The sequence below is a fragment of the Panthera leo genome, chromosome D1 (genome assembly GCF_018350215.1).
Source record: "Panthera leo isolate Ple1 chromosome D1, P.leo_Ple1_pat1.1, whole genome shotgun sequence".
NCBI lineage: Eukaryota > Metazoa > Chordata > Mammalia > Carnivora > Felidae > Panthera > Panthera leo.
The window spans coordinates 104,111,862-104,133,599 of NC_056688.1; the positions used below are offsets into that span (position 1 = coordinate 104,111,862).

Below are 21,738 nucleotides of genomic sequence, written 5' to 3' on the forward strand. Positions count from 1 at the left end.
TGTGGCTTGGGCACTGCCCCAGAAATTCTGCCTGTCCCGGAACCAGGGCAGTAGGTGAAAGAGAGCAGCACTGGTGTATGCTTCCGGCGGCCGAGTCGCCGTGAGACTCCACTCTCCCACTTCGTCCCTTGACTTTACCGGTCCCGTTTCCCCAGCCCCTACGTACATGTGAACAGTAATGCCCGCGCTGTCTAGGTGCAGAACATCTTATTCTTCCAGCTACAGACATTTCTTGGAGGGCCAGGTCTATGGCCCTCCCACCCCCTCCCACCCCTTCAGTTTAGACCCTCATTCAGTGCGGCCGTCGTCATAGACGAGTTCCCCTGGGGTCCCAAAGCATTTTCGCCCAGTTGGTTTGGGAATGCAGACTGTCGGTCAGAGGGTGGAGGCAGCATTTATATTTCTTCCCCCCTAAACAAATCACACACCTGTCCTCGCGGGTGGAGGTGGGGGTCGTTAGGGGCGGCTTCCAGGAGTCGCCGGGGAGTGTGCGAAGCACGGTGCACGTTCTCGTTTGCTGCGCACGTGGGTGCCGTGAGGGAGGCACTGTCCTTGCTCCCTTCTACACACCAGGGAACAGGAACACTAAGAGAGGGGACGTGGCCTCCCCGGAGTCCCGCAGCTAGGGGGTGGCGGGGTGAGGATGTGAGCCCGAGTCTCCCGGTGACAGAGACTCTTGCTGAGAGGTGCTGTGCTGAGATACAGTCAGACGAGAGCCGGTACAGGCAAGGCCGTGGCCTGAAGGCCTGCGGCTCACACGTGAGCTGACGTCTCGAGATCACAGGTGTCTCTTGCACCCCTCGGTGCGCTGGGTGTGAGGGGGCACAGGGAGCCGGGCACCGAGCAGCGTGCTTCCTGGGGGCGAGGGCAACGTGCTGCTGGCATAGCCTTGCTCTGCCCTGCAGGTATGGAGAGACACATTGAGGAAGATGACGTGCGGTCGTCGGCAGACCTTCGGATTCGGAAATCCCAGGTAAGACTTTCCCTGGTCTGACGCTTGTCTTGTCCGGTCTTAATTTTTTTGTTCTTAGCTGTGGAGTCTTTTTTATTTTATTTTATTTTATTTTATTTTATTTTATTTTATTTTATTTTATTTTATTTTATTGTATTGTATTGTATTGTATTTTATTGTTTTGTTTCATTTTGTTTCGTTTCGTTTTGTTTTAGTTTTATTTTACTTTAGTTTGTTTCATTTTACTTTAGTTTGTTTTACTTTATTTTATTTTTTTAAATGTTTATTTTGAAGAGAGAGGGAGAGAGAGAGAATCCTAAGCAGGCTCTGAGCTGTCAGCACAGAGCCCGAGGCAGGGCTTGGACCCATGAACCGTGAGATCATGACCTGAGCTGAAGTCGGACACTTAACTGACTGAGCCACCCAGGTGCCCTAAAGTACAATTCTTATTTGGACTCCTTTCGAAGAACTGGTGAAGGAGAGCTGACCGGGCTATAGTAGGGGAGGGGCCGGAGCCCCCCCCCCCCCCCCCCACTTCTCTAAGGAGGCCCCTGAAGATCTTCCCAAGATCGTTCCCACAGGGCACAGCTTCAGATTTAGTGTACCTCCTGTTTTACAGGAGAGGAAACTGAGGTCTTCTCTATAATCTTTATTTTTGAGAGACAGAGACAGAGCACGAATGGGGGAAGGGCAGAGAAAGAGGGAGACACAGAACCCGAAGCAGTCTCCAGGCTCTGAACTGTCAGCACAGAGCCCGACGCGGGGCTCGAACTCAAGAACCGCGAGATTGTGACCTGAGCCAAAGTCAGATGCTCAACCGACTGAGCCACCCAGGTGCCCCCTGAGGTCTTCTCTATAAAGATGGTCGGTCGTTAGTTGTCTAGTGTGGACTGAGGCTCTTTGGTGGTCATGAAGACACGATCCTTGTCCTTAAAGAACAGGCCTGACGTTCAGGTGGCCCAAGGAAGCTATCACCTAGGACCCAGCAGGAGGGCAGTGTGAGAACACAGTGAAATGGGTGGTGCCCTCAGCGTCCTCAGAGCTCGGGGAGAATTGGGGGCAGCCAGAGGAGCTGGGCCTCGGTTGGGCAAGAGTGGCGTGTGGACAGGCCCGGGGGGTTGGGGGAGTGAGGGGGTGTGTTAGTATCAGTAGGGGTGGTGACGGTGGTGGGGCGGGGAGGAGGGGCTGGCATGGAGAGAACAGCCCGTCTGGAGAGAAAAGCTGGTTGTGGGCGAGTGGCTGCGGGGTTTTGAAAGAGGATGTGGCTCTGTGGTCCAGAGGCCTCTGAATACCTACCTGCCTAGGGAACCTGGATATGATCAGGTAGCCTGTGTGCATTTGCTTCAGCTTGCAGTCTCTTAGGAGATAGTCCGGGGACCTCCTGAAAGCTGGACCAGAGTGGGGATGGGGCGAGAGGCCGGTGGGTCTCTTGCTGGGCTTCTGCAGTGATTCTGGTCTGAATATGCGTGCCGGTAGTATGCATTTGCAAAGGGTACAAATACTGGTGATTTTGCACAGGAGAAGCCAGTAGGCCTTGATGTGGACAGTTGGGCAAGGAATAAAAGTTACGGTAAAGATTTGAACGCAGACACCCAGTGCTGTGGAGCGAATGCTTTGAGCAGGAAGTGGGAGTCGTTAGGGAGGTCAGGTTGGGTAAGAACTCAAGGATTTGGGCAGGTGTTGGATGCAGGAAGGGAGTCTGGCAGCTTTAGGAAGCAAGCCCGGGTGGCGGCAAGTCGTGTGGATGCAGGGCTGTCCCGTGGCCCCACGATTACCATGCGAGGTCAGCAGGGCAGGTGAACTGGAAGGGTCGGCGGACCCTTCCGATGGTGTGAGTGAGGAAAGCGGAACGTTGAGCCTTATACCTGCCCCTCTGATTCCAAGTCCGGTGCTGCCAAGACAGCCACACGGGGCTGGGCACGTGGGCTCTGCCGCCGTGGGGGCTCCCCGACCTTCAGCTCGTGGGGGCTTACCGCACTTGGCATGGTTCCCACAGCACTCCGTCCTGTCCCGGAAGTTTGTGGAGGTGATGACCAAATACAACGAGGCTCAGGTGGACTTCCGTGAACGCAGCAAAGGGCGAATCCAGCGGCAGCTCGAAATCAGTACGTGTTTGGTGCATGTCCCTTCACCTTTCCCTGCCACCTGGCTGTCCATCCCAAGTCGGGAGACCCCAGGGAGCGAGCAGCAGCACCCCCGCCAGTGGCTGCCCCCCCCTCCCCCCGCCCCCGCCGCCCCGTATTTTGCACTCAAGCCCAGGAGAGGCGTTGGGGCACCGGCGTCCCTGGGGCAGCGTCGTGGGTGGCACGGTGCTTGTCAGGCTTGGTCCTCTGGCCCCTGTGGGCGCCAGCATTTATTCGTGGCGTCTCCTAGGGACTCATGGTATCTTTTTGTCGTCTCTGTCTCTTTCTTTTTTAATGTTTATTTTTGAGAGAGAGAGCATGCGAGCACGAGTGGGGGAGGGGCAGGGAGAAAAGGAGAAAGAATCTGAAGCAGGCTCCATGCTGTCAGCGTAGAGCCTGATGTGGGGCTCGAACCCCCATACCGTTTGATCATGATCTGAGCCGAAATCAAGAGTCGGACGCTTAACGGACTGAGCCACCCAGGCGCCCCTCTTTTTGTCGTCTCTTTCACAGCAAAGAACATTTATGAGATCAGAGTGTGGTGCCGGGCCCTGTGAGGAATAGACTGATCCCGACAGCCGTGCCCGTTAAGGACTCAGGGCGTTGCAGGGTGCCACCGGCTCTAAGTGGAGGAAGGGTGTGGACCAGGAAGGGGTCCGAGAAAAGCACGTGTGTTTAGCGGGGGTGGCAGGTTGTCCAGCCTGGGGAGAGGGAACCCTTGGGAGTAGCAGTGTGGGGTTAGGTGCAGGAGGGAGGGCTTGTGGCCAGGGACCGGCTCCTGGGCCTCTGAGGCACAGCGAACGGGCCGGTCAGCTTTCTGAGCTAGGAAGGGCTGTGGTCAGATACATGCTTTAGGAAGGTAACCGCCCATAATGCTAGCGCTGGACTGGATTAGGGGAGAAATCAGAAGCAAGACGATCAGGGGCTCCCGGGGGTGCGTTGTAAAGGCCACAGTCTTCAGAGTGAAGTCACCGCGTTCCTGGTTTTCAGGGAACTTTTGCAATGGTGTGCTTTGGTCTCACATTTGACGCTCTACCTCTTTTGTGCTAAAGCCGGCAAAAAGACCACAGATGAGGAGTTGGAGGAGATGTTGGAGAGTGGGAACCCCGCCATCTTCACTTCTGGGGTGAGCGTCCGGGAGCTGGGGTGCACGCCCCTCTCGAGGGAGGCTGCCGTGGGGCTCCGTGCGGTTGGCAAGGGCAGGGCTGCAGGTGCAGGGGGGCGGGGGCCTCTGGCCAGGGCGCGGGCTGACAGTCGGCCTTTGTGTGGCCCGTTGTAGATCATTGACTCTCAGATTTCGAAGCAAGCCCTCAGCGAGATCGAGGGGCGGCACAAGGACATCGTGAGGCTGGAGAGCAGCATCAAGGAGCTTCATGACATGTTCGTGGACATCGCCATGCTGGTGGAGAACCAGGTAACCGGGCAGCGGGCACCCCCGTGGGGTGAGGGAGGGAAGCTTAGGCACTCCTGAGAAGTGGGGAGACCAGAACACCGGCCGGGGTGCAGTGGGGGAGTCCTCGGGAATTCGCATGATGGAGGAACAGAACCCCAGCGTCCAGGCCAGGAACGCCCCCCCGAGTGCCCCGTCAGCCCCGTCACTCTTGCTGCTCCTTTGGCCTCACAGTCACTTAAACTTACTAGGGGCCTTGATGCACCCCCTGTTTTCTCTTCTAACTGGAGATGTGGGTTCTTGGTGAGGGTGCCTTAGAACAGCCTCCGGGTACAAACTGTTTCACTGGTGACACTGAAGACAGGGTCATTCTGCCACCTCACAGTGAAAAGTTAGATTTGCCAGAGGGTTTAATTTTTGTCCATTTTTGTGTCTTCTTTTGTATGTCCCCCCCACCCCCCCATATTTTGGCACTTTTTGCTAAGGAACAAGAGCAGATAAGGGAATGAACGAAGCAACAGGAGAATAATGTTCATAGGAAGACTTGGAACACTCATGGTCTGATGGCTTATTCTGTCCCTGGGTGTCTTTGCTCAGGCTGCCAGCCTGTGACACCTGCGTGTGGCTCTGGTTCCACGCATGGTCAGGTGCCTGCCGGTCCTGGCGACCACGGTGTCCAGATGCGCTGTGTTACCATGAACTTCCAGCTGCCCTGCCACCTGGAAGGGATGGAGGCCTGCGTCCTTTGTGGGAGGGCTGCAAAACCTAACTGAAGCCCGGGCACTGCTTGGCCGGTTTTTGAAGGCCGGTCCCTGCTCGGGGCCCAGGTGCCTTTCTTTCCTCCGCCCCCTCTGGCCTTTGAGACCATTCCTTAAGTGCGTCGTCCATCCCCACTCTTCTTTTTTCTCCCCTCGCGGCCTTGCTGAGGAATTGGTTTGAGAGTCAAGTGATGGTGAGTGCCTTTCTGTGTTTCCAGAGTGCCGTAAAGCAACGGGTTGGGTTGGGGAAGGTCTAGGTAGGTGAGGGGCGTTCCCATCCTAAGATGCCCAGAATTAATCCGAGTCACCGAACTTCCGTGTCGGGAAGTAACAGCTGAGAGATGGTTGGGAATCTCGCTCAGAGACCACTGTCCCTCCATAGCCACGTCGATCTAACATGTAACCAAATAGCTTAGGTAAACCCAATATCTGTCACTTAAGGGGCCCGGGAGTATCTCTTGGAGAAAGCAAACATTCCCACCTTGGATATTTACCGAGCAACTATTTTTGCCAGCACTGTTCTGCAGCAGTAGTCAGCAAACTTGCCTCAGGCCAAATGAACTTGGCTCAGGTCTACATGACCAGCAAGAGGCCAGCATCCCAGTTATGCCCCAAAATACTCTCATTTTGGTTCCTCTCCTCACATGCTCAGTTAAAAACAAAATGGCGGGGGTGGGATCTGTGAGATCCATAGTTACCAGGCATCTAGATGGTGTACTACAGGTGTCCCGGGCAGCACCTGCTCCACAGGAGTCATTCAGAGTGTTGCTTGAATGAGTGACCACCACCAAGGACCGGAGACCCCTAGGTCTTCCCATGGGAAATGTGAATGTGTGCCCCACAGAAGGTTTCTGGATGCTTCCCTCCCCCACGTGAGCTAGGACTGTCCTGGGGTGGGTTTATGGGGCGTGACTCATGTCCATTCTTCTCAGGGAGAGATGCTAGATAACATAGAGCTGAATGTCATGCACACAGTGGACCATGTGGAGAAGGCACGGGAAGAAACTAAAAGAGCCGTGAAGTACCAGGGTCAGGCCCGGAAGGTGAGACTGTCCCACTGCCTTCAGAGGAGAAAGTCCATTCTGCTCGCGGTCTCTCGCTCTTTCTCTCTTCTCTGTCCCTGTCTCTGTTTCTGCTGCCACCACCTCTTGCATCCGGGGAAAGGGAGCCATGATTGACCGTATCGAGAACAACATGGACCAGTCTGTGGGCTTTGTGGAACGGGCCGTGGCAGACACCAAAAAGGCTGTCAAGTATCAGAGTGAAGCTCGGAGGGTGAGCGCCTCAGTCCCCACCGGTCTGGCTTGCTTCTCCTCTCTCTGGTCCTCCGCACCCGCACCTGTGTCCTTGAGCCCGTGCCTTCACTCTGTGTCCTGGCCTCCTCACAACACCTACGTCAGCCTTTCCCTGAGAGTAGCTAGCTGCCCTTCTTCCCCTGGTGTTTCTTGCATGGATCTGGCTTACGTACTCTCTACCCAAGAACCCATACTTGGAGGCCGTTCTGTAGGGTGGACGCGTTGCCCCGGTGTGGCTGCTAGACTTCTCCTGTTCCTTTCAGATGTTACACTTGACTCCTCTGTTCTTCAGAAACCTGTTTGCCCTCTTCCACTCCATTAACCAAGCTCCACCCCCACCCCCTTCTCTCTGCCATGAACCCAGTGCTGTGCTGATCGCCATGTAACATTACCTCCTCTCTTACGGAGCACCTATTATTTCTACTTACACATGAAACAGCTGAGGGTCAGAGGTTAAATAGTTGGCTTCGGGCCACCTAGTAAGTACAGGAGTGGGATTCAAAGTCCGATTCCAGTCACGCTCTTCCCACCGTACCAGTGCATTTCTCCCTCTTCCAGTACCCCTGTTGCTTGAGGACTTCTCAGCTTCTCTGCCCGTTGTGGTAGCCATCTCTGGTGGCTTGTGCTTTGTAGGCTGTTCTTTTCTCTTTCTCCTGGGCTCTGACACTTTGGGTCTTCAGTTCTTTGATTTCCTTCCAACTTTACCTATTGCTTGTGCAAGGATTCAGGGAGCTGGGAAGTTATTTTATATGATGAATCCAGGCTGGCTCACAACAGGTCTGTAATCACGCTTTCTGATCCCCAGTCACTGGATCAGGTCTGATGGGCAGGCATGTGCTTTAGGGGAAAGACGGATGGAAGTTTGAAATTAGGTCTATTCAAAAATATACACTTCTTGAAAAGGAAAAACTGGTCACGTCGTACCTTGGCCTATAGCTGCTTGGAGACAGTTGTTGTTGTCGTTTTTATCTGTGCACATGTCCAAGACTGCAGTGTGAGCTGAGAGCAGCTCCGTATTTCCATCTGCTGGCCTTGCCAACCAGGAAGTAATTTCAGAAATATAAAATATCCTAATAGAAGGTCTTTATGTAGAGATGTAGCCTTCTTATTTGGATTGATAAGATGCTTTCAACGGAGAGGTGAGATGGGTTGGGTTTTGGATGAATTACTGTTTTGGGTTGTTTGTAATAATGCTTTGTTTTGTTTCTCTTATCCTTCTCTCCAGAAATTGATAATTATCATTGTGCTAGTAGTTGTGTTGCTGGGCGTTTTAGCATTGATTATTGGACTTTCCGTTGGGCTGAAATAACGGTGGCCTGAGTGGCTGCTGCACTGAAATGTAAGTAAATGGAAGGTTCTCGGGGACTCTGGATTGGCTCCCTCTTGAGAAAGTGGCCTGGGATTTCACTTGGCACCGCTTGCCCCTTGTGACTGTCCTTGGACGCACTGAGCTCTCTCAAACTTCCGATTGCCTGTGCATTCTTTTGTCTCCTTAAAATTCTGTTCTGGTGTTCTGGTCCCTGGGAAAAGTTCTCTTCTGGGCTGGGCTCCTGTTGGTTTCCTCTCCTGCGGATTCTGTCCCAGCTCTTTGTCTTATCACCTGTCCTGGCACATTCGAGCACCACATTTTCGCTCCCTTCGCTCAGTAAGCATGCTCCTAATTGGGTGCCATCTGTGTCCTGGATCCAGGTTTTATCTTCTGAATTCTTGCTGACTCTCATGGATGTTGGGCTTTGCTCTCCATATGCTTTTCAGTGTAAACAGAGCCTTGGAATGGGGTTTGGGGCAGCGGGGTTTTGTCTGACTGACCAGTTGGATCTTGAATGATATAGCGGTTAACATTTCTGAGTGTTGAGTTGTGCCAGACCATGTATTGAACACCTTACACACACGTCCTTGAATCCACGTAACGTCCTCCTGACGTAGGTACTATCGTTACCCATATTTTACGGACGAAGACACTCAGGCTTGAAGAGATATTAAGTGCCAGGGCCAGGTGTGAACACACAGCTGACGATGGGCCTGGGGGGAGGTTCTCTACGGCATCTTAGCTTCATTTGTAAAACCAGGTATCCATTCTTCGTCATCTTCAAAGTCCAGAGAGCCTTGGAGGATAGTGAATCTAAAGTCTAGGACATTAATTTCTTTAAAGTCTGGTAGAAAGAATAGAACTGACCACTGAATCAGGGCTTCATGTCCATAGTGGCGATATAACAACAATGATCTCGTTGTTGGGACTGTTAACACTTCTGTGACTTCTTAAATATTACTTTTCCGAATAAAATGTAGGATGTATTGTTAAAAACAAACAAACAAACCCTATAAAACAGAAAAGGTGAACAGAATGAACTTTTAGTGTTATTGCTCATAGCCTTCTGGCACGTCCACGTTCAGACGTGGTTTCACACGGCTTAGACCGTATTATCTCTGGTTTTAGATCCAGTTAAAAAATCGTATGTCTCATTCCGCATCACTGAGATCTCTCCGCAAATCTAATTTTCAACACAAGATTGTGAATACACTCTCAATTTGTTATTATTTCCCCAAAGTTGGAGATTTGTTATTACTATTTAGCGACAACTAACAGTATGACAAACCTCTATTTCTCTCATTTCTATTTTCTCTTTGATGAATTCAGAGAAGTTGGGTTGCTGAGGTACTAGATACCAATCTTTTAAATACCTGACACATACCTCCATGTTGGCACCCAGAGCCGACCCTCTTCTTTATTTTGGCTTCAGTGGGTCTCAAAGGGTTCTCGAGACCCCTTGTGAGGTGTGACCACAGGATCTTGAAGAGAGATGGTTATAGCACTAAACATCAACTTCATCTTGAGAACGTAAATGAATCCTTTTTAAAGGGGGAGACTAGTTCACGTATTGTGTTTAGTTGACTTATCTGCGTTGCTGAGCAGTGTCGGGTTGCTTATTGTAGTGTATTCCATAAAGTCAGGACTGGCTGCTTAGGTCTGGACACCCTCCCCCCATCCATGTGGCCTGAGGACAAGAGGTCTGAGGGCAGGAGGGAGGGAAGACAGCCTATGTTTATATTCCCCAACTGTGTGCCAGGTACTGTTCTAGGATAACAACATTATCCCCATTTTCAGATGGGAAACTCTGAAGCTCAGAGAAGTTAGGAAACTCACCCAAGCCTACCGAGCTCTTCAGATGGAACAGCCATGATGACCCCTGAATTTCTCTTTGTTCTTTTCACTGTGTAAGACAAGTGGGGAGTAGGGGAATAATGGAGAAGAAGATTCAAGTTCTGGAACTTGTATCTGAAAGGTGCTAATGAGGGCCCTGTAGATAGAACAGGTGTTTTCATGGAGTGACTTGGCCTCCCTCTGGCAAGTCCTTTGATGGGAATGTGACAGCCTGTGTGAAAGATTATAAAAGGCCCAGAGGTTTATTTTTCCCTTGCATAATACGGCTTTTTGATTCTTTTACAATAGGAGATTTAGTCCCAGGTCCCGTCTCAGGGGTTTGTCTACCGAATTTCTCAGGTTTCGCGTTGACTTCACCATTGCTCTCCTTTTTGCAGTTTTGTCTGATTTTTCGTCTCCACCTTCTAGGTTTGTGACCGAGTCTTAATGTTGCTCTCCACCATCATCCTGTGCACTGATCAGCTCCTCCTTCCCCTGCCTCTCTTAGAACCCGATTTCACTCCAGCCTGGTGTGGCCACCCTTGTCTTCAGACGGGAATGGAGTTTGAATGGCCTTCCTGAGAGAGTGGGACCTGTCCCCTTGTCTCCTTGTAACCGTCCTTGGACCTGACCCAGCAAACAGTTTAGCCCGGATGAAGCTAATCTACCTGATGCGACCCTGAGTTCTCCTCAAAACCTTCTCCTGCCCCAACTCTGAAGTGCCTTCTCTCCTGGACTGTGCAAACCACCCCAGCTTCTCTTTCTTTCCTCTGAATGTGTCAAATTATGCCTTGCACCTTGGAAAGCCTATTCAAAACCTTCTCAAGGTGCTGTATTTTCTACCTCATGGAGTATTCTCCCAGAAATTGCAGTGTATTTTTTTAGGGGGGCATCTTTAACAAAGAAAAGGGATTCTTCCAAGTGTGGCAACAATAAGACTTGACTTGAGCCTTTCACTTGGCAGGATCTCAGTCCTTACAATTTCTTGTCCCCACATCTTGAAAATATGAGGAACTGGCAGATGTCGTTTTGGTCTTAGAAGCTGACTTATTTGAAATTCAATCTTAAATTAAGCTCTTAGTATGTTCAGCTTGGTGACCAACTTCAATCTTTATGTCGTAATCTCTCGTGTTTACTCTAGGGGGCACCATGATGATCCTAGATAATCCACGATGAGGTTACCATTTGTAAAGGTTAAGGGTATGGGATATTTGTTTCCCATATCGAACTCTTAGAAACTGGCTGTTCTCCATTGGAGTGATGCTTTGTGAAGCCATTGCCTTGAGGCCAGAAATAACCAGGCACTTAAAATTGGGCCAGGGACAGGTGCTTGAGTCTCAGGCTCTGGAAATGATCAAGACTGGTGCAAATATACAGTCACTCATTTCATGTATTCCAGATGTATTTTTATAACCATGTGTGTGAGATATATATATACATATATGCCCATGTCTCTCAGGAAGTAGGAAACTAGAAATGGAGGATATTATAACCTCAAAAAAAAAAAAAAATAACCTTGAGCTAGGCTAAAAATTAGGTAAGAGACATTTGCTTATCTGCAAATGAATCAGAGTAGAAATATCTTCCTGTGTCATTTAGAAACCTTGTTTTATGGATGAGTACTGGGACGATCATGGATCTCTGGGGTAGGGACTAAGTTGACCCCGTTAAGTTATTCTGCTTAGCAGACAGAAGGTGTGACAAGTTTTGGTACCTCTTCCCACCAGTGCATTGATGAGGCTTGTCCTGAGAATATCCCATAGCAATCTGAGATCATTCATGTGGCCTTTGGATGATCCTGTTGTCAGGGCTGAGTCAGTTGGGGGAGATCAGGGACTACTGAGTAATTCGTCCACTACCAGTTTGACAAGCTTGACAGGTTCTTGGTCTCCCCCAGTTCTTGTCATGGAGGGAAGCAACAGCCAGGTAATTTTCTAGTGACGGTCCCCCTTAGATTCCCAGTCTCTGCCAGTCTCCCTGATTTATATTTCAGCCTTGACTTTCTAGGATAGGGAGAGCACCCTAATGCAGCCACAGCCCCTTGGCTTCCTCTGCAAAGGCTACTTACTCCGTCATTGCCCAGCACTCAGACAGAGCCAAGGGGATGATGCCCTCTTGCCCGTGGCTATGAAGTCGAACAGCAGACTGGCTCCAGCAAGGGCAGACAAGCTCTAATCACAGGCCTTTGTTGAGGCCTGGGGCTTAGTTTAATACAAGTGAAGGGGTTTTTTGTTGTTGTTGTATTTTTTTTTTAATGTAAAGTTGATTATTTTATTGATAATTTAAAAATAAATGACTTTATATTGATTGCAAAACAGTTCTGCCTCTCTTTCCCTGCAAAACAGTGGCCGGGTGCCACCACGTGGTGGTTTTTGTTTAGGCTTTGGAAAGGGGTTAAAATCTTTTTCAACCATGTGCTGGACCAGATGGACCAAAAGTTCCAGGTTTTGAAGATGGTCTACCTCTCAAAGAATGAAATGTAACTGTATTTGAGTTTCAGATTTAAGCTGCTCCCTGCCCGCCATAATTTGGTTCATTCATCATGAGTATCTGGCTCCAGGAGACAGGAGAACTCTGGTGCGACGGGATGGGATCTAGAAGGCAGAGACATACCAAACATCCCTGGAGATTGCTGTTGATCTAATTTTGAATCTCTCCCCGAAAGCAATGCTTCTGTTAACACCCTGGGTTCTAGAAGCCAGATCCATCTTCCTTTCCCTTCTCATCCTCCACCGTGCCCGGATCCGCTTTTGTCTCCCTTCTTTGGTGGCTGTGTCTGCACGTGGACGCTGTTGCTCACATGCTTTTTCTTTCCTTGTGTGGACGAGCAGAAGAAGATCATGATCATGATCTGCTGTATCATCCTTGCGATCATCTTAGCTTCTACCATTGGGGGCATATTTGCCTGAACAAGGTGAGCCATCTGTGGGGAGGGTCAGACCTACTCTCACTTACTTGAAACTCTGGTGTCCTCGGGGTTTTGTCATTTGTCACCAGGTGCCCCAAATCTGGGTGGGATGAGGTGCTGAAGTAGATAAAGGCTGGAGAAAACTCAGGAAAGAAATGCTTTGTAAAGAGAAAAATGGGTGAATAAGGGGTTGGCAGTAGATGGGGAGACAGAAGGTGGCAAGCTGTTCCAAACCGGGTCTGGTAGCAGAACGAACGCTCTGTTCAGGATGCTTCGTAGAAGGATGTTGCTTCCCTGCAGCAGTTTGGGCTGTGGTGTCCGGGAAAGGCTGGAGGAGAGTTAGTTCTTGCATTAAAAGCACCCCGAACTCTTTAGAAGAGAGCCAGCCAGTAAACCCCTAACTAACAAGTTAGTGCAGACTCGCTGAGGAAGGACTTGGTGATCCTGGCTTCTAGCATCCTGTTGTGTATAATCTGTGAATTTCTTCCCCCTCCGTTTCTGTTGTCTCCTTCAGTCCTCACCGATGGAGCCTCAGCTGGAGTTTCTAACCCTTCTTCCACCTCTGTGGTGCCATCACCTCTCCACTGCAGATTCCTCACAGCTACCCCTCTTTCCATGATGAGACCTATGACACAGGGCGTCATCCAACCACCCATTACACGTTAGCAAAGCTAGACTTCAGACAGTACGGAGCTGGGAGGGAGGGGCGGGCAGGGCTGGAGGAACAGGGAGCACAGTGGCGGACAGCTGGTTAGGCAAGGGCTGTGGGGCTGAGAACAGGTGCCTATTCGGGAAATAGAACAGCCAGTGCTGCACAGAGGCAGAAAATGGTGCACTCCCCGCTCATCAGGATATCATTTTCTCTTTGATCAACACCAGGCCCCTCAGGTTCTTCTAGGCCTCACCTTTGACCAACCTGCATCTACTTCCTTCTTCAGGGTCTAATTGTCTAAAGTGAAGGTTGTCTAACCATAGGCGCCATACGGGTCTTGCTCACGGCAGCGTCCCCAGTGCTTAGCACAGTGCCTGCCACTTACAGATGTTCAAGTATCAGTTGACTTAATTACCTGTAATTAAGCTCTGATTTCAGCTCATGGAGGAGTCCTTGGGTCTTACTCTGAAACCTTTTAAGGCATCAGTGGTAAACGGGTTATGTATCAGATGCTGTGTGCACATGCCTGGAAATGGGCTGATCCACACTTCTGCACAACAGGCCTCCTATTTCGGTGACATATAAAGTCCTTTTATATGGGTGGTGATGGAGTTCCACGGACAGTCTCTTATTCTGGGAAGATCGGCTGGCCCCAGGATTGGGGTTCAGTAACTCAAGGTGGACCCCAAACAAAAAAAAGGTTTATACTATGAACTCCCGACAATCAGCACCGTGTTCTGTGAACGGTAACAGAGATGACGTGTCAGGTCAGAAAGGTGACAGCAGCCTACCACTTGCATTATTTATGTGCTCTGTGTTGCTAGCTAAAACGGATTTAGTCGGCCAGCAATGTGTGTATAAAATTGTCCCAAACAACGGTCCCAATTCAAGGTTTAGATGTGTTCTCTAACGCAGTTTCGTACCAGTAAAACCTTGGACTGCAAGAAACTTGTTCTGTGTTCCACAAGATGAGCAAACATTTCTAATAAATTTTAACTTGATAAACGAGCGACATCTTGTGATAAGAGTAGTACATGATGCCAAACATCACACGATCACAACTGAGCCAGTGGCTCTGGAAATTCGCTTTGATATAGCTTTGGCTTATAAGCATGTTTCTGGGATGAATTATGCTCACAAACCAAGGTTTTACTGTAACTACAAGAGGGTCACTAAAAATACATTAAAAACCACAGTGTTCAACTCTTGAGAACCATGTAACTATTTAGATATATTTGTAACTTTGATAGTAAATTATTTTCTCTGCTGGAGATCTTAACGTTTTAAGAAGGTGGGATTAAAAACTGACAATTCAAGTCAGTGTGCTGTTTTCTACCCACTTTCCAAAGCACATGGTTTACCATTTATATCCATTTGTAGCTTTTAGTTTGAACAGGGGTTAGAAAACTGCTGGCTAGCTCTGAAAACTAGATGAATCTTGTTAAGGACAGACAGGGAGGTGGAAACATGGGGATGTAACACACGGGGCCCTTATTCATCCAGCATATTTGAGTGCTGTGTGGCACGTGCACTGTACTAGGACCTACAGGGACACAACACTGGCCCTCCTCAGAGAACTTCAGACCTAGAAAGGCCAACTTCAACTTCTATTAGTTCTTGTGTTAAAAGGCAAGGGTTACGTTCCTTATCTTATTGTCCAACATCCCCCTTGGCCTTCCAGGATTGAGAGATGGGTAGCTGGGCATAAATAAATATCTGTTCAATCAAACAATGTGTGTCCCAGTTTCTTTCTTTGATTTTCCAAAAATGTTTCTAACTAGTAAATATCATAGCAACTTGCTCCTGAAGCGTGTACATGTAACAGGTAGTACAGAATTCCCCACTGTTTGAAAGTAGAGCGTTCCTAAACTGAAAAAATGTACAGCCAAGTAATTACCATTTTGTGAGAGTGGAAATCCTCTTTGGATTTCTTCCAGTTCGAGAAAAAAGTTACTAATGAAGGTCTTTGGTAAAAGTGAAGCGATATGAAGCAAACTTTCAGACGGCAGGGAAACCCATACAGATACTAAGTCCAACTTATACCGGAGGTGGGAGATGGAAGGATGTTTCAGCCCTGAAGACATTCATCTTACAGCTGGGGAGAACCAGACCCCCTAACAGGCCAGCCTCCTGACCATTTAAGGATTAGGAGTGACCAATGAGAAGTTATTTCCTGAGATGATCCTCAAACTTTATTTGATATAAATACAACGCACTTAAAAAAATCAGCAGATAGTGTACAATCTTTCAGAACTCATTTACTCATACACTGCTCCTCAGTTAGATATCAGAGCTACCCGAAGACTTGGAGGGTAGGCTGATGGGAATAAAAGTGTAGATTCTTTCTCTCAGCAGCCTTTGTACACTTAGTTCTCCCACTCTCACTACACACGTTCAGGCATATAGAACTTGCCCCAGTACCGTCCCTTCTGGGCCAAGTCATACGGGCTCAGGACTTTGCGTATCCCCAGCATGTTGGCAGTGGCTATGCGCTCAAAGGTCCAGGGGTTTTGGTTGTTCTGTTCTCTTTCCTCTTGATCTTTCCGCATCTTCTCTAGAGTCTCACGGCTCACGGCCTTTGCTGGGAACGGCAACTTGTGGGCCACCTGGTCAAGGAAACCTTGTACCTCTTTGAATTCACAACGCCCACCCATCTCTACTATGAGACGGCCAGCCTTCACGGGAGTCACGTAGTGATCAATGGCACCTTTGCCTCCCCCCATGCGCTGTCCCATACCCTTGCGGGTGATGGGCTTGAAAGGGGCTGGTACTCTCCATAAAGCAAACATGTTCTTGGGGTCCAGAGAGCGGTTGATTGTCAGGCGCATCATTTCAAAATGGCCCCAGTGGAGGTAACCACCACCCAGTGCCTAAAAGTAGATGAAACAATTAGAAACACGTGGGGACTTAGGTATCTTTTATGGGCTCTTTCATAATAACTGCGGCTTCAATGATATACATAAAGATAGAAATAGAAGTTCTAGTAAGAACCATGGAGGAAAAGCCTAGGGTACAGTAATAAATGAGAACAAGGGTGGACCCATTTCAGTGGATAACCAGGGAAGGCCTCTGAGGAGATGATACTTAAAGCTGAAGCCAGAATGGTAGGAAGTGGCCAAGGGAAAACAGACAATAGTTACAGGCAGAGGAATGGGGTATGTGAAGGGCCTGACACAGTAAGGGGCTTGGGGAGTTGGAGCAGAAGCCAGAGTGACTGGAACAGAGTAAGGGACAGGGCTTGGGCATGAGGTTCTGAGAGGTTGGTGGGGCTGATCATGCAGGCTGTGGGAAGGACTGTAAAATACTGCTCTGGCTGCCTGATGGGAAATCAATCCTAGTTCACACCCATTTGTGCAGCTTCTGACATCAAGTCTTCATGGGAGCTACCTGAGTAAGGAAACAGTTGTCTCACATCCTAAGTCATGGGTAGTTTTATTTCTAGCAGAGGTCTGAGAAGATTTCACAGTATGATTATAGGGGCCAAATAGGTAGCCTCTTCCTTTTCCTGCTTTTACATTATCTGCACTCTACACGAAAAAAAAAAAAAAGAGAACTCAAATGTTTACTGGGTAGTGCACATCATTTTAAAGAGCAAACGGTGGGGGCGCCTGGGTGGCTCAGTCGGTTAAGCGTCCAACTTTGGCTTAGGTCATGACCTGATCTCGTGGTTTGTGAGTTCAAGCCCCGTGTTGGGCTCTGTACTGACAGAGCCTGGAGCCTGCTTCAGATTCTGTCTTTCTCTCTCTGCACCTCCCCCACTTGTGCTCTGTCTCTGTCTCTAAAATAAACATAAAATAAATAAAGAGCAAATGGTGGCAGTTCTAATAAAACCTGTGGAGGAAGAGAACAACTCCAAGAGCATGAGATTTTGCTAATCCCTGACTTCCATCCTATAGGCACTTGACACTGAACTCACTTACCAAGATTGCGAAACTGCCTTCTGTGAACTCGGTGGCTTCGGTAGAAGGTCCCCGTATGTCACTCAAGTTCTTGGGTTCCCTTCTGACTTTTGGCACAAGTGGAACCCTCTCAACAAATCTAAGCTTGGGCTTTTCAGGAATGGAAACATCTAAAAAGAGCACAACCAAGAATAAATAAAACAACCCATTTCGAAGGATCCATTTTCTTCCCAGAAAGATTTATAGCAATCAAGTGAAAGTCTTGAAGTTACCACTAAAAAGTAATTCCAGAAGTATATTGGGTTTCTCCTGCCAATGCTTTTTTTTCCAGTGTCAACTGGAATCTTTTGGTTATGACAAGAATTAACGGAGAGGCTTCTGAACCTTTGAAGACAGCGCAGTTTTAACCTTCAAACGAAATGCACTCTCTGCCTGAAACTAGAAGAGAGACCACTGGGAAGGTACAGAGATTAAGAATGTCACAGAGTTAAGACTGGCTAACTTTTTGTTTTTCATGTTTACAAGTGCTAGACACGGAGTAGAATGCTTTACGTGCACTATCTCATTTAATCTTTAAAGCGATTTTATAGCTTAGGAATTTCTTAGGGCTTCCCTTTTTAAAAATTTTGAACATTTTAAAGTCTAACACACATAATCAAAGGGCCAAATACAAAGTGTACAGCTCAGTGAATTATCACAAAATGACTGCATAAACACACCCACATTAACACACCCAGATCACGGAACAGAACATTAGGCGGGTACTGTTTTAAAGCTCCGTTTTACAAAAGGGGAATGTGAGGCCTAGAGACATTTTGTAATTTGTTCTAGGCCATCCAGTGAAAACAGCAAAGTCAGACCGTATGACTTTTTTTTTTTTTTCTTCAAAATACTACATGGCCTCTCTGGATGTTAATGGGGGTAGTGGAAAGAATATTTACTACAATGATATGAAAATATCTACATTCTCCTGCTCTGCCACATTTTTTTTATTTTTTTATTTTTTAAAAAGTTTATTTATTTTGAGAGAGACAGAGACAGTGTGAGCGGGGGAGGGGCAGAGAGAAGACTCCCAAGCAGGCTCCACGCTGTCAGCATAGAGCCCAATGTGTGGCTTGAACTCACGAAATCACGCTATCAAGACCTGAGCGGAAACCAAGAGTCGGACGCTTAACCGACTAAGCCACCCAGGCGCCCCTCTGCCATGTTCTTGTTAAGAAACCTGCAACCCAGGAATCCTGTGATCTGTGCTCTCTTTCTACAGGGCTTTTCACGCTGACACCTGTATGCTGCATACAATGGGCAACAGCTTGCGGCACTGAAGGCAGGTGGACTGAAATGCAGGCCAGACGTGCTGCGTCCTTCTTTCCTATCAAACGTTCTGACAAGTTGGGAGGAAAAAAATTAGAACTTTTAAGTCATTTAAAACAGGTCTATCGTAAAACAAGCATGGCTTTGCCATGGAGTCAAACACAAAACAGGGGCCTTCGAGGAAATACCAAATTATTATTGGGCTATTTAGGGTTACAGAAACTGCCCGTTCTCCTCCAGTTTCTACAAGCAGCTACAGAGGAATTTAGTGATGCTTTCTCTCACCTACAAGTCCATATGTACTTCCAGAGCACAGAGTCGTTTAACAATTACGTGCAGAAGCCAAAGCCCTCAGAGGTCAAGGATGCTTTTTTTTTTTTTTTTTGAGATTTCCAATATATTAGCGATATGGTAAATTAGGGACACCTGGGTGGCTCAGTTGGTTAAGTATTGACTCGATTTCAGCTGAGGTCATGATCTCACTGTTTGTGAGTTCGAGCCTGCATCCGGCTCTGTGGTGACAGCGCGGAGCCTGCTTGGGATCCTCTCTCTGCCCCTCCCTGGTGCACGCTCTCTCTCAAAATACATAAATAAACTTTAAAAGAAAAATAAAAGATATGGTCAATTAGATTTACACTTGAGGTTTTTCTTAACGTTTGTATTTAAAAAACCAATGCTTTTCACATATGTTGTTATATGACCGCATATATGTAACATCCTTTAGAGAGAACATCAAAAGTTCAAATTTGATGCCAATCAGCCATGGCTGAGGGTGGACCATGCGCCCCAGTTGGTAGGCCATACGGGACCCATCCCATTACACATCTGCTCCAGAAAAGCAGGGACCTTTGTGGGTCTCTCTCATTTTCTGATGTATCCCCAGTGTTCAGAACACTTGGCATACAGTAAGCCCTCGATACAAGTTTACTGCGCGAATGAATGGAGATAGGAAGTACAAGAACCCTCCTACGTCTTCACCTACCCTCTTCTAGGGTCCATCAGAGAAAAACACGAAACTGACACAAGCTCTCACCCTCAAAAGCCGGCACCGGGAGCAGCGTCTTCAGGCCAGCACTGGCGGGCGGGGCGACCCAGGAATCTACAAAGACCAATTAAAAGATGAGAGCGACAAGAGCTGGGCCCGGCACAACCTGGACCGGTCACTCCTAACGGAGTGCCCTGATAGTGGGCCGCGGGTTCCACTACGTGGGCCCACAGGCTCAGGGCTCCCCAAAGAAGCCCGCTTGCAGGGGTCTCCGGGAGCCGACCCCCCCACCTCCGCCCCAGGTGGCCGCCGCTCTTCGCCACGAGTCCCCGCGGCGGGGGAGCGCGGCCCCTACCCAGCGCTTCGGTAACCGTCGGCAGAGCCCGGAGCTGGCGAGGTGCCGCACTGGCGCTGGGGAGGAAGGGGACGTCTTCTGAGTGACCGAGGGGCCTCCTGACCTGACAGCTGCGTTCGCAGGAGCGGCGTCCCCGCGCGAGCCAGCACCCGCCACATGGCCACACGCACCCGGCCGCGCCGGGCTCCCCGCGGCGATCTCGGCGACTCCCGGGACACGGCCGCCCCGGAAGTCGCCTTCGCATCTGTCCACTCTGCAGAGAGTCCCGGCGGAAGCGGAAGAAACCGGGCCGCGGGGTTTAGGTTCCGTGCGGGCGTCCGCTAGCCACGCCCCGAGCCCCCGGCGCCTTCTGGGAGTCTCCTTACAATCCGAGGTCTTTCGTGGGACGCGGGCGGCGGGGTCTGGCTTCCCGGGCCGAGTGTCGCGCTGAGAAAGCTTGGCTTCGCCCACCCGGTTGCGCCTCCCAGCTCACTGCATTAAGCCCCTTGTGTGTGTGTGTGGGGGGGGGGGGGGGGCCGCTCAGAGGCATTAGGAAAACACCACTGATCATGCACCGTGGCCTGAGCTTTTAGTGGGCACTTACCGTGTGTCGCGTTCAGTACTTCATCACTGCGCGGAGTCCTCCCAACGAGTCCATGAGAGAAGGAAGGCGTGATACCCATTTGCAGATTCCATCCCGAGGGTCGTGGGGTTTAATTTGCCCCGGTCACACAGAAGGAAAACTACAATCAGAATTGGAGTCTGTGTGACTCCAGAGACCCCAGTGACGGGACAATATCAAAACTTGATTATCAAGTTAAAATAACGCGTAAGTATTCTGGGAGGCTGTTGGGCAAAATCATTTTTATGGGTTTGAAGCTTTTTGATATTTAGAATGAGAAAGGATCTTTCCCCAAGCTTAGGGCACAAATAGGATTAGCAAATTGAGACTGATGTCTGTTGTATTTAAATCATGCTAAATCTGCGTATGGTCTTTCCCCAAGGATTATTTTCATAAATGGCAACAAAGAAAACCTGGAACGCTTCCACAGCTACTGGGAGAACTTTCTGTGTCCACCGTCTTAGGCACTTCTTGGTTATCTGCACACTGAAGCTGTCTCAAAAGAGTTAGTGGACTTTATTACAGCCAACCATTTCTGTTCCTTTAAGAGCAGCTCTAAAAGCTTTTTACTGACCCCCACTCCCAAGCCAGTATCAGATTCTAGGCATCTCTTGCCTGCTCCCCTCCACCAAAAGTGGGAGATCCGAATGTGCTCACGCGTTTAAAAATCTCAAGCTGGATCTTGTGTAATTTTGCTTTGGATGGAGAATAAAGTGTCAGTACAATCCCTCTTTGGTCTCGAAGTCTTTTGGTGGCCCCCCAACTTCCACCTCGTTACTGATTTTAAAAGAACTAAAGAGTAGCCCCCCCCCCCCCCCCCCCCCCCCGTGGCTCAGTTGGTTAAGCGTCCCACTTCCGCTCAGATCGTGATCTCACGGTTTGTGGGTTCGAGCCCTGTGTTGGGCTCTGTTCTGACAGGTCAGAGCCTGGAGTCTGCTTCGGATTCTGTCTCCCTCTCTCTGCTCCTCCCCCACTCATGCTCTGTCTCTCTCTCAAAAATAAATAAACATTAAAAAAAATTAAAAAAAAAACAACTAAAAAGTAAGCTCAAAGTTTTACCTTTAAATAGTAACTATTATAAGTGATGTCTATTTTTCTCTGCAAGAGTTGTGCCAGGTACAATAGAGGATACAAAGAAAAACCAGTGATCCATTTCTGTAGGAATTTATATTTATGTAGGGACAATATGATGAGCATATAATAATGTTGAGGTATCACAAAAGAAGTATGAATAAAGCATTGTGGAAATGCGAGGAGGGATGTGAGGTCTTCTCTGGTCCCTAAAAAATTTTCTGTCCTGCCATTTCTCACAGCTCTTTATTTACACTGTTCTGATAATTCTATGGTATTTATTTGTAGGAAACTGA

At 48.9% G+C, this 21,738-nt stretch overlaps 2 protein-coding genes and 1 long non-coding RNA gene across 7 annotated transcripts in view; 2 read left to right on the forward strand and 1 right to left on the reverse strand.

Annotated features, from left to right (window-relative positions):
* STX3 (syntaxin 3) overlaps positions 1 to 11,198 on the forward strand; it is a 39,729-nt gene extending 28,531 nt beyond the window's left edge. For 2 of the 5 annotated variants that reach the window (XM_042903925.1, XM_042903928.1), the window contains exons 5-10: positions 906 to 973; positions 2,949 to 3,057; positions 4,128 to 4,201; positions 4,355 to 4,489; positions 6,156 to 6,266; positions 10,090 to 11,198. In XM_042903925.1, coding sequence (XP_042759859.1) covers positions 906 to 973; positions 2,949 to 3,057; positions 4,128 to 4,201; positions 4,355 to 4,489; positions 6,156 to 6,266; positions 10,090 to 10,242 — 650 coding nt within the window. In that variant the 3' untranslated portion in view covers positions 10,243 to 11,198. Of the gene's footprint in view, positions 1 to 905; positions 974 to 2,948; positions 3,058 to 4,127; positions 4,202 to 4,354; positions 4,490 to 6,155; positions 6,267 to 7,743; positions 7,858 to 10,089 lie in introns of all 5 variants that reach the window. The other 3 variants (XM_042903930.1, XM_042903929.1, XM_042903927.1) reach the window with 3 other exon arrangements.
* A 4,188-nt stretch (positions 11,199 to 15,386) lies between these two features.
* MRPL16 (mitochondrial ribosomal protein L16) lies at positions 15,387 to 20,027 on the reverse strand. The gene is made up of 4 exons (XM_042906594.1): positions 19,874 to 20,027; positions 19,464 to 19,529; positions 17,141 to 17,289; positions 15,387 to 16,090 (listed from the first exon to the last, which is right to left on the reverse strand). The coding sequence occupies exons 1-4, from the start codon at positions 19,926 to 19,928 to the stop codon at positions 15,605 to 15,607; spliced, it is 756 nt and encodes a 251-aa protein (XP_042762528.1). The 5' UTR covers positions 19,929 to 20,027; the 3' UTR covers positions 15,387 to 15,604.
* Positions 20,028 to 20,099: 72 nt separating this feature from the next.
* LOC122199418 lies at positions 20,100 to 21,098 on the forward strand. The gene is made up of 2 exons (XR_006193502.1): positions 20,100 to 20,578; positions 20,754 to 21,098. It is a non-coding gene; the product is annotated as an uncharacterized LOC122199418 (long non-coding RNA).
* Positions 21,099 to 21,738: the final 640 nt, after the last annotated feature.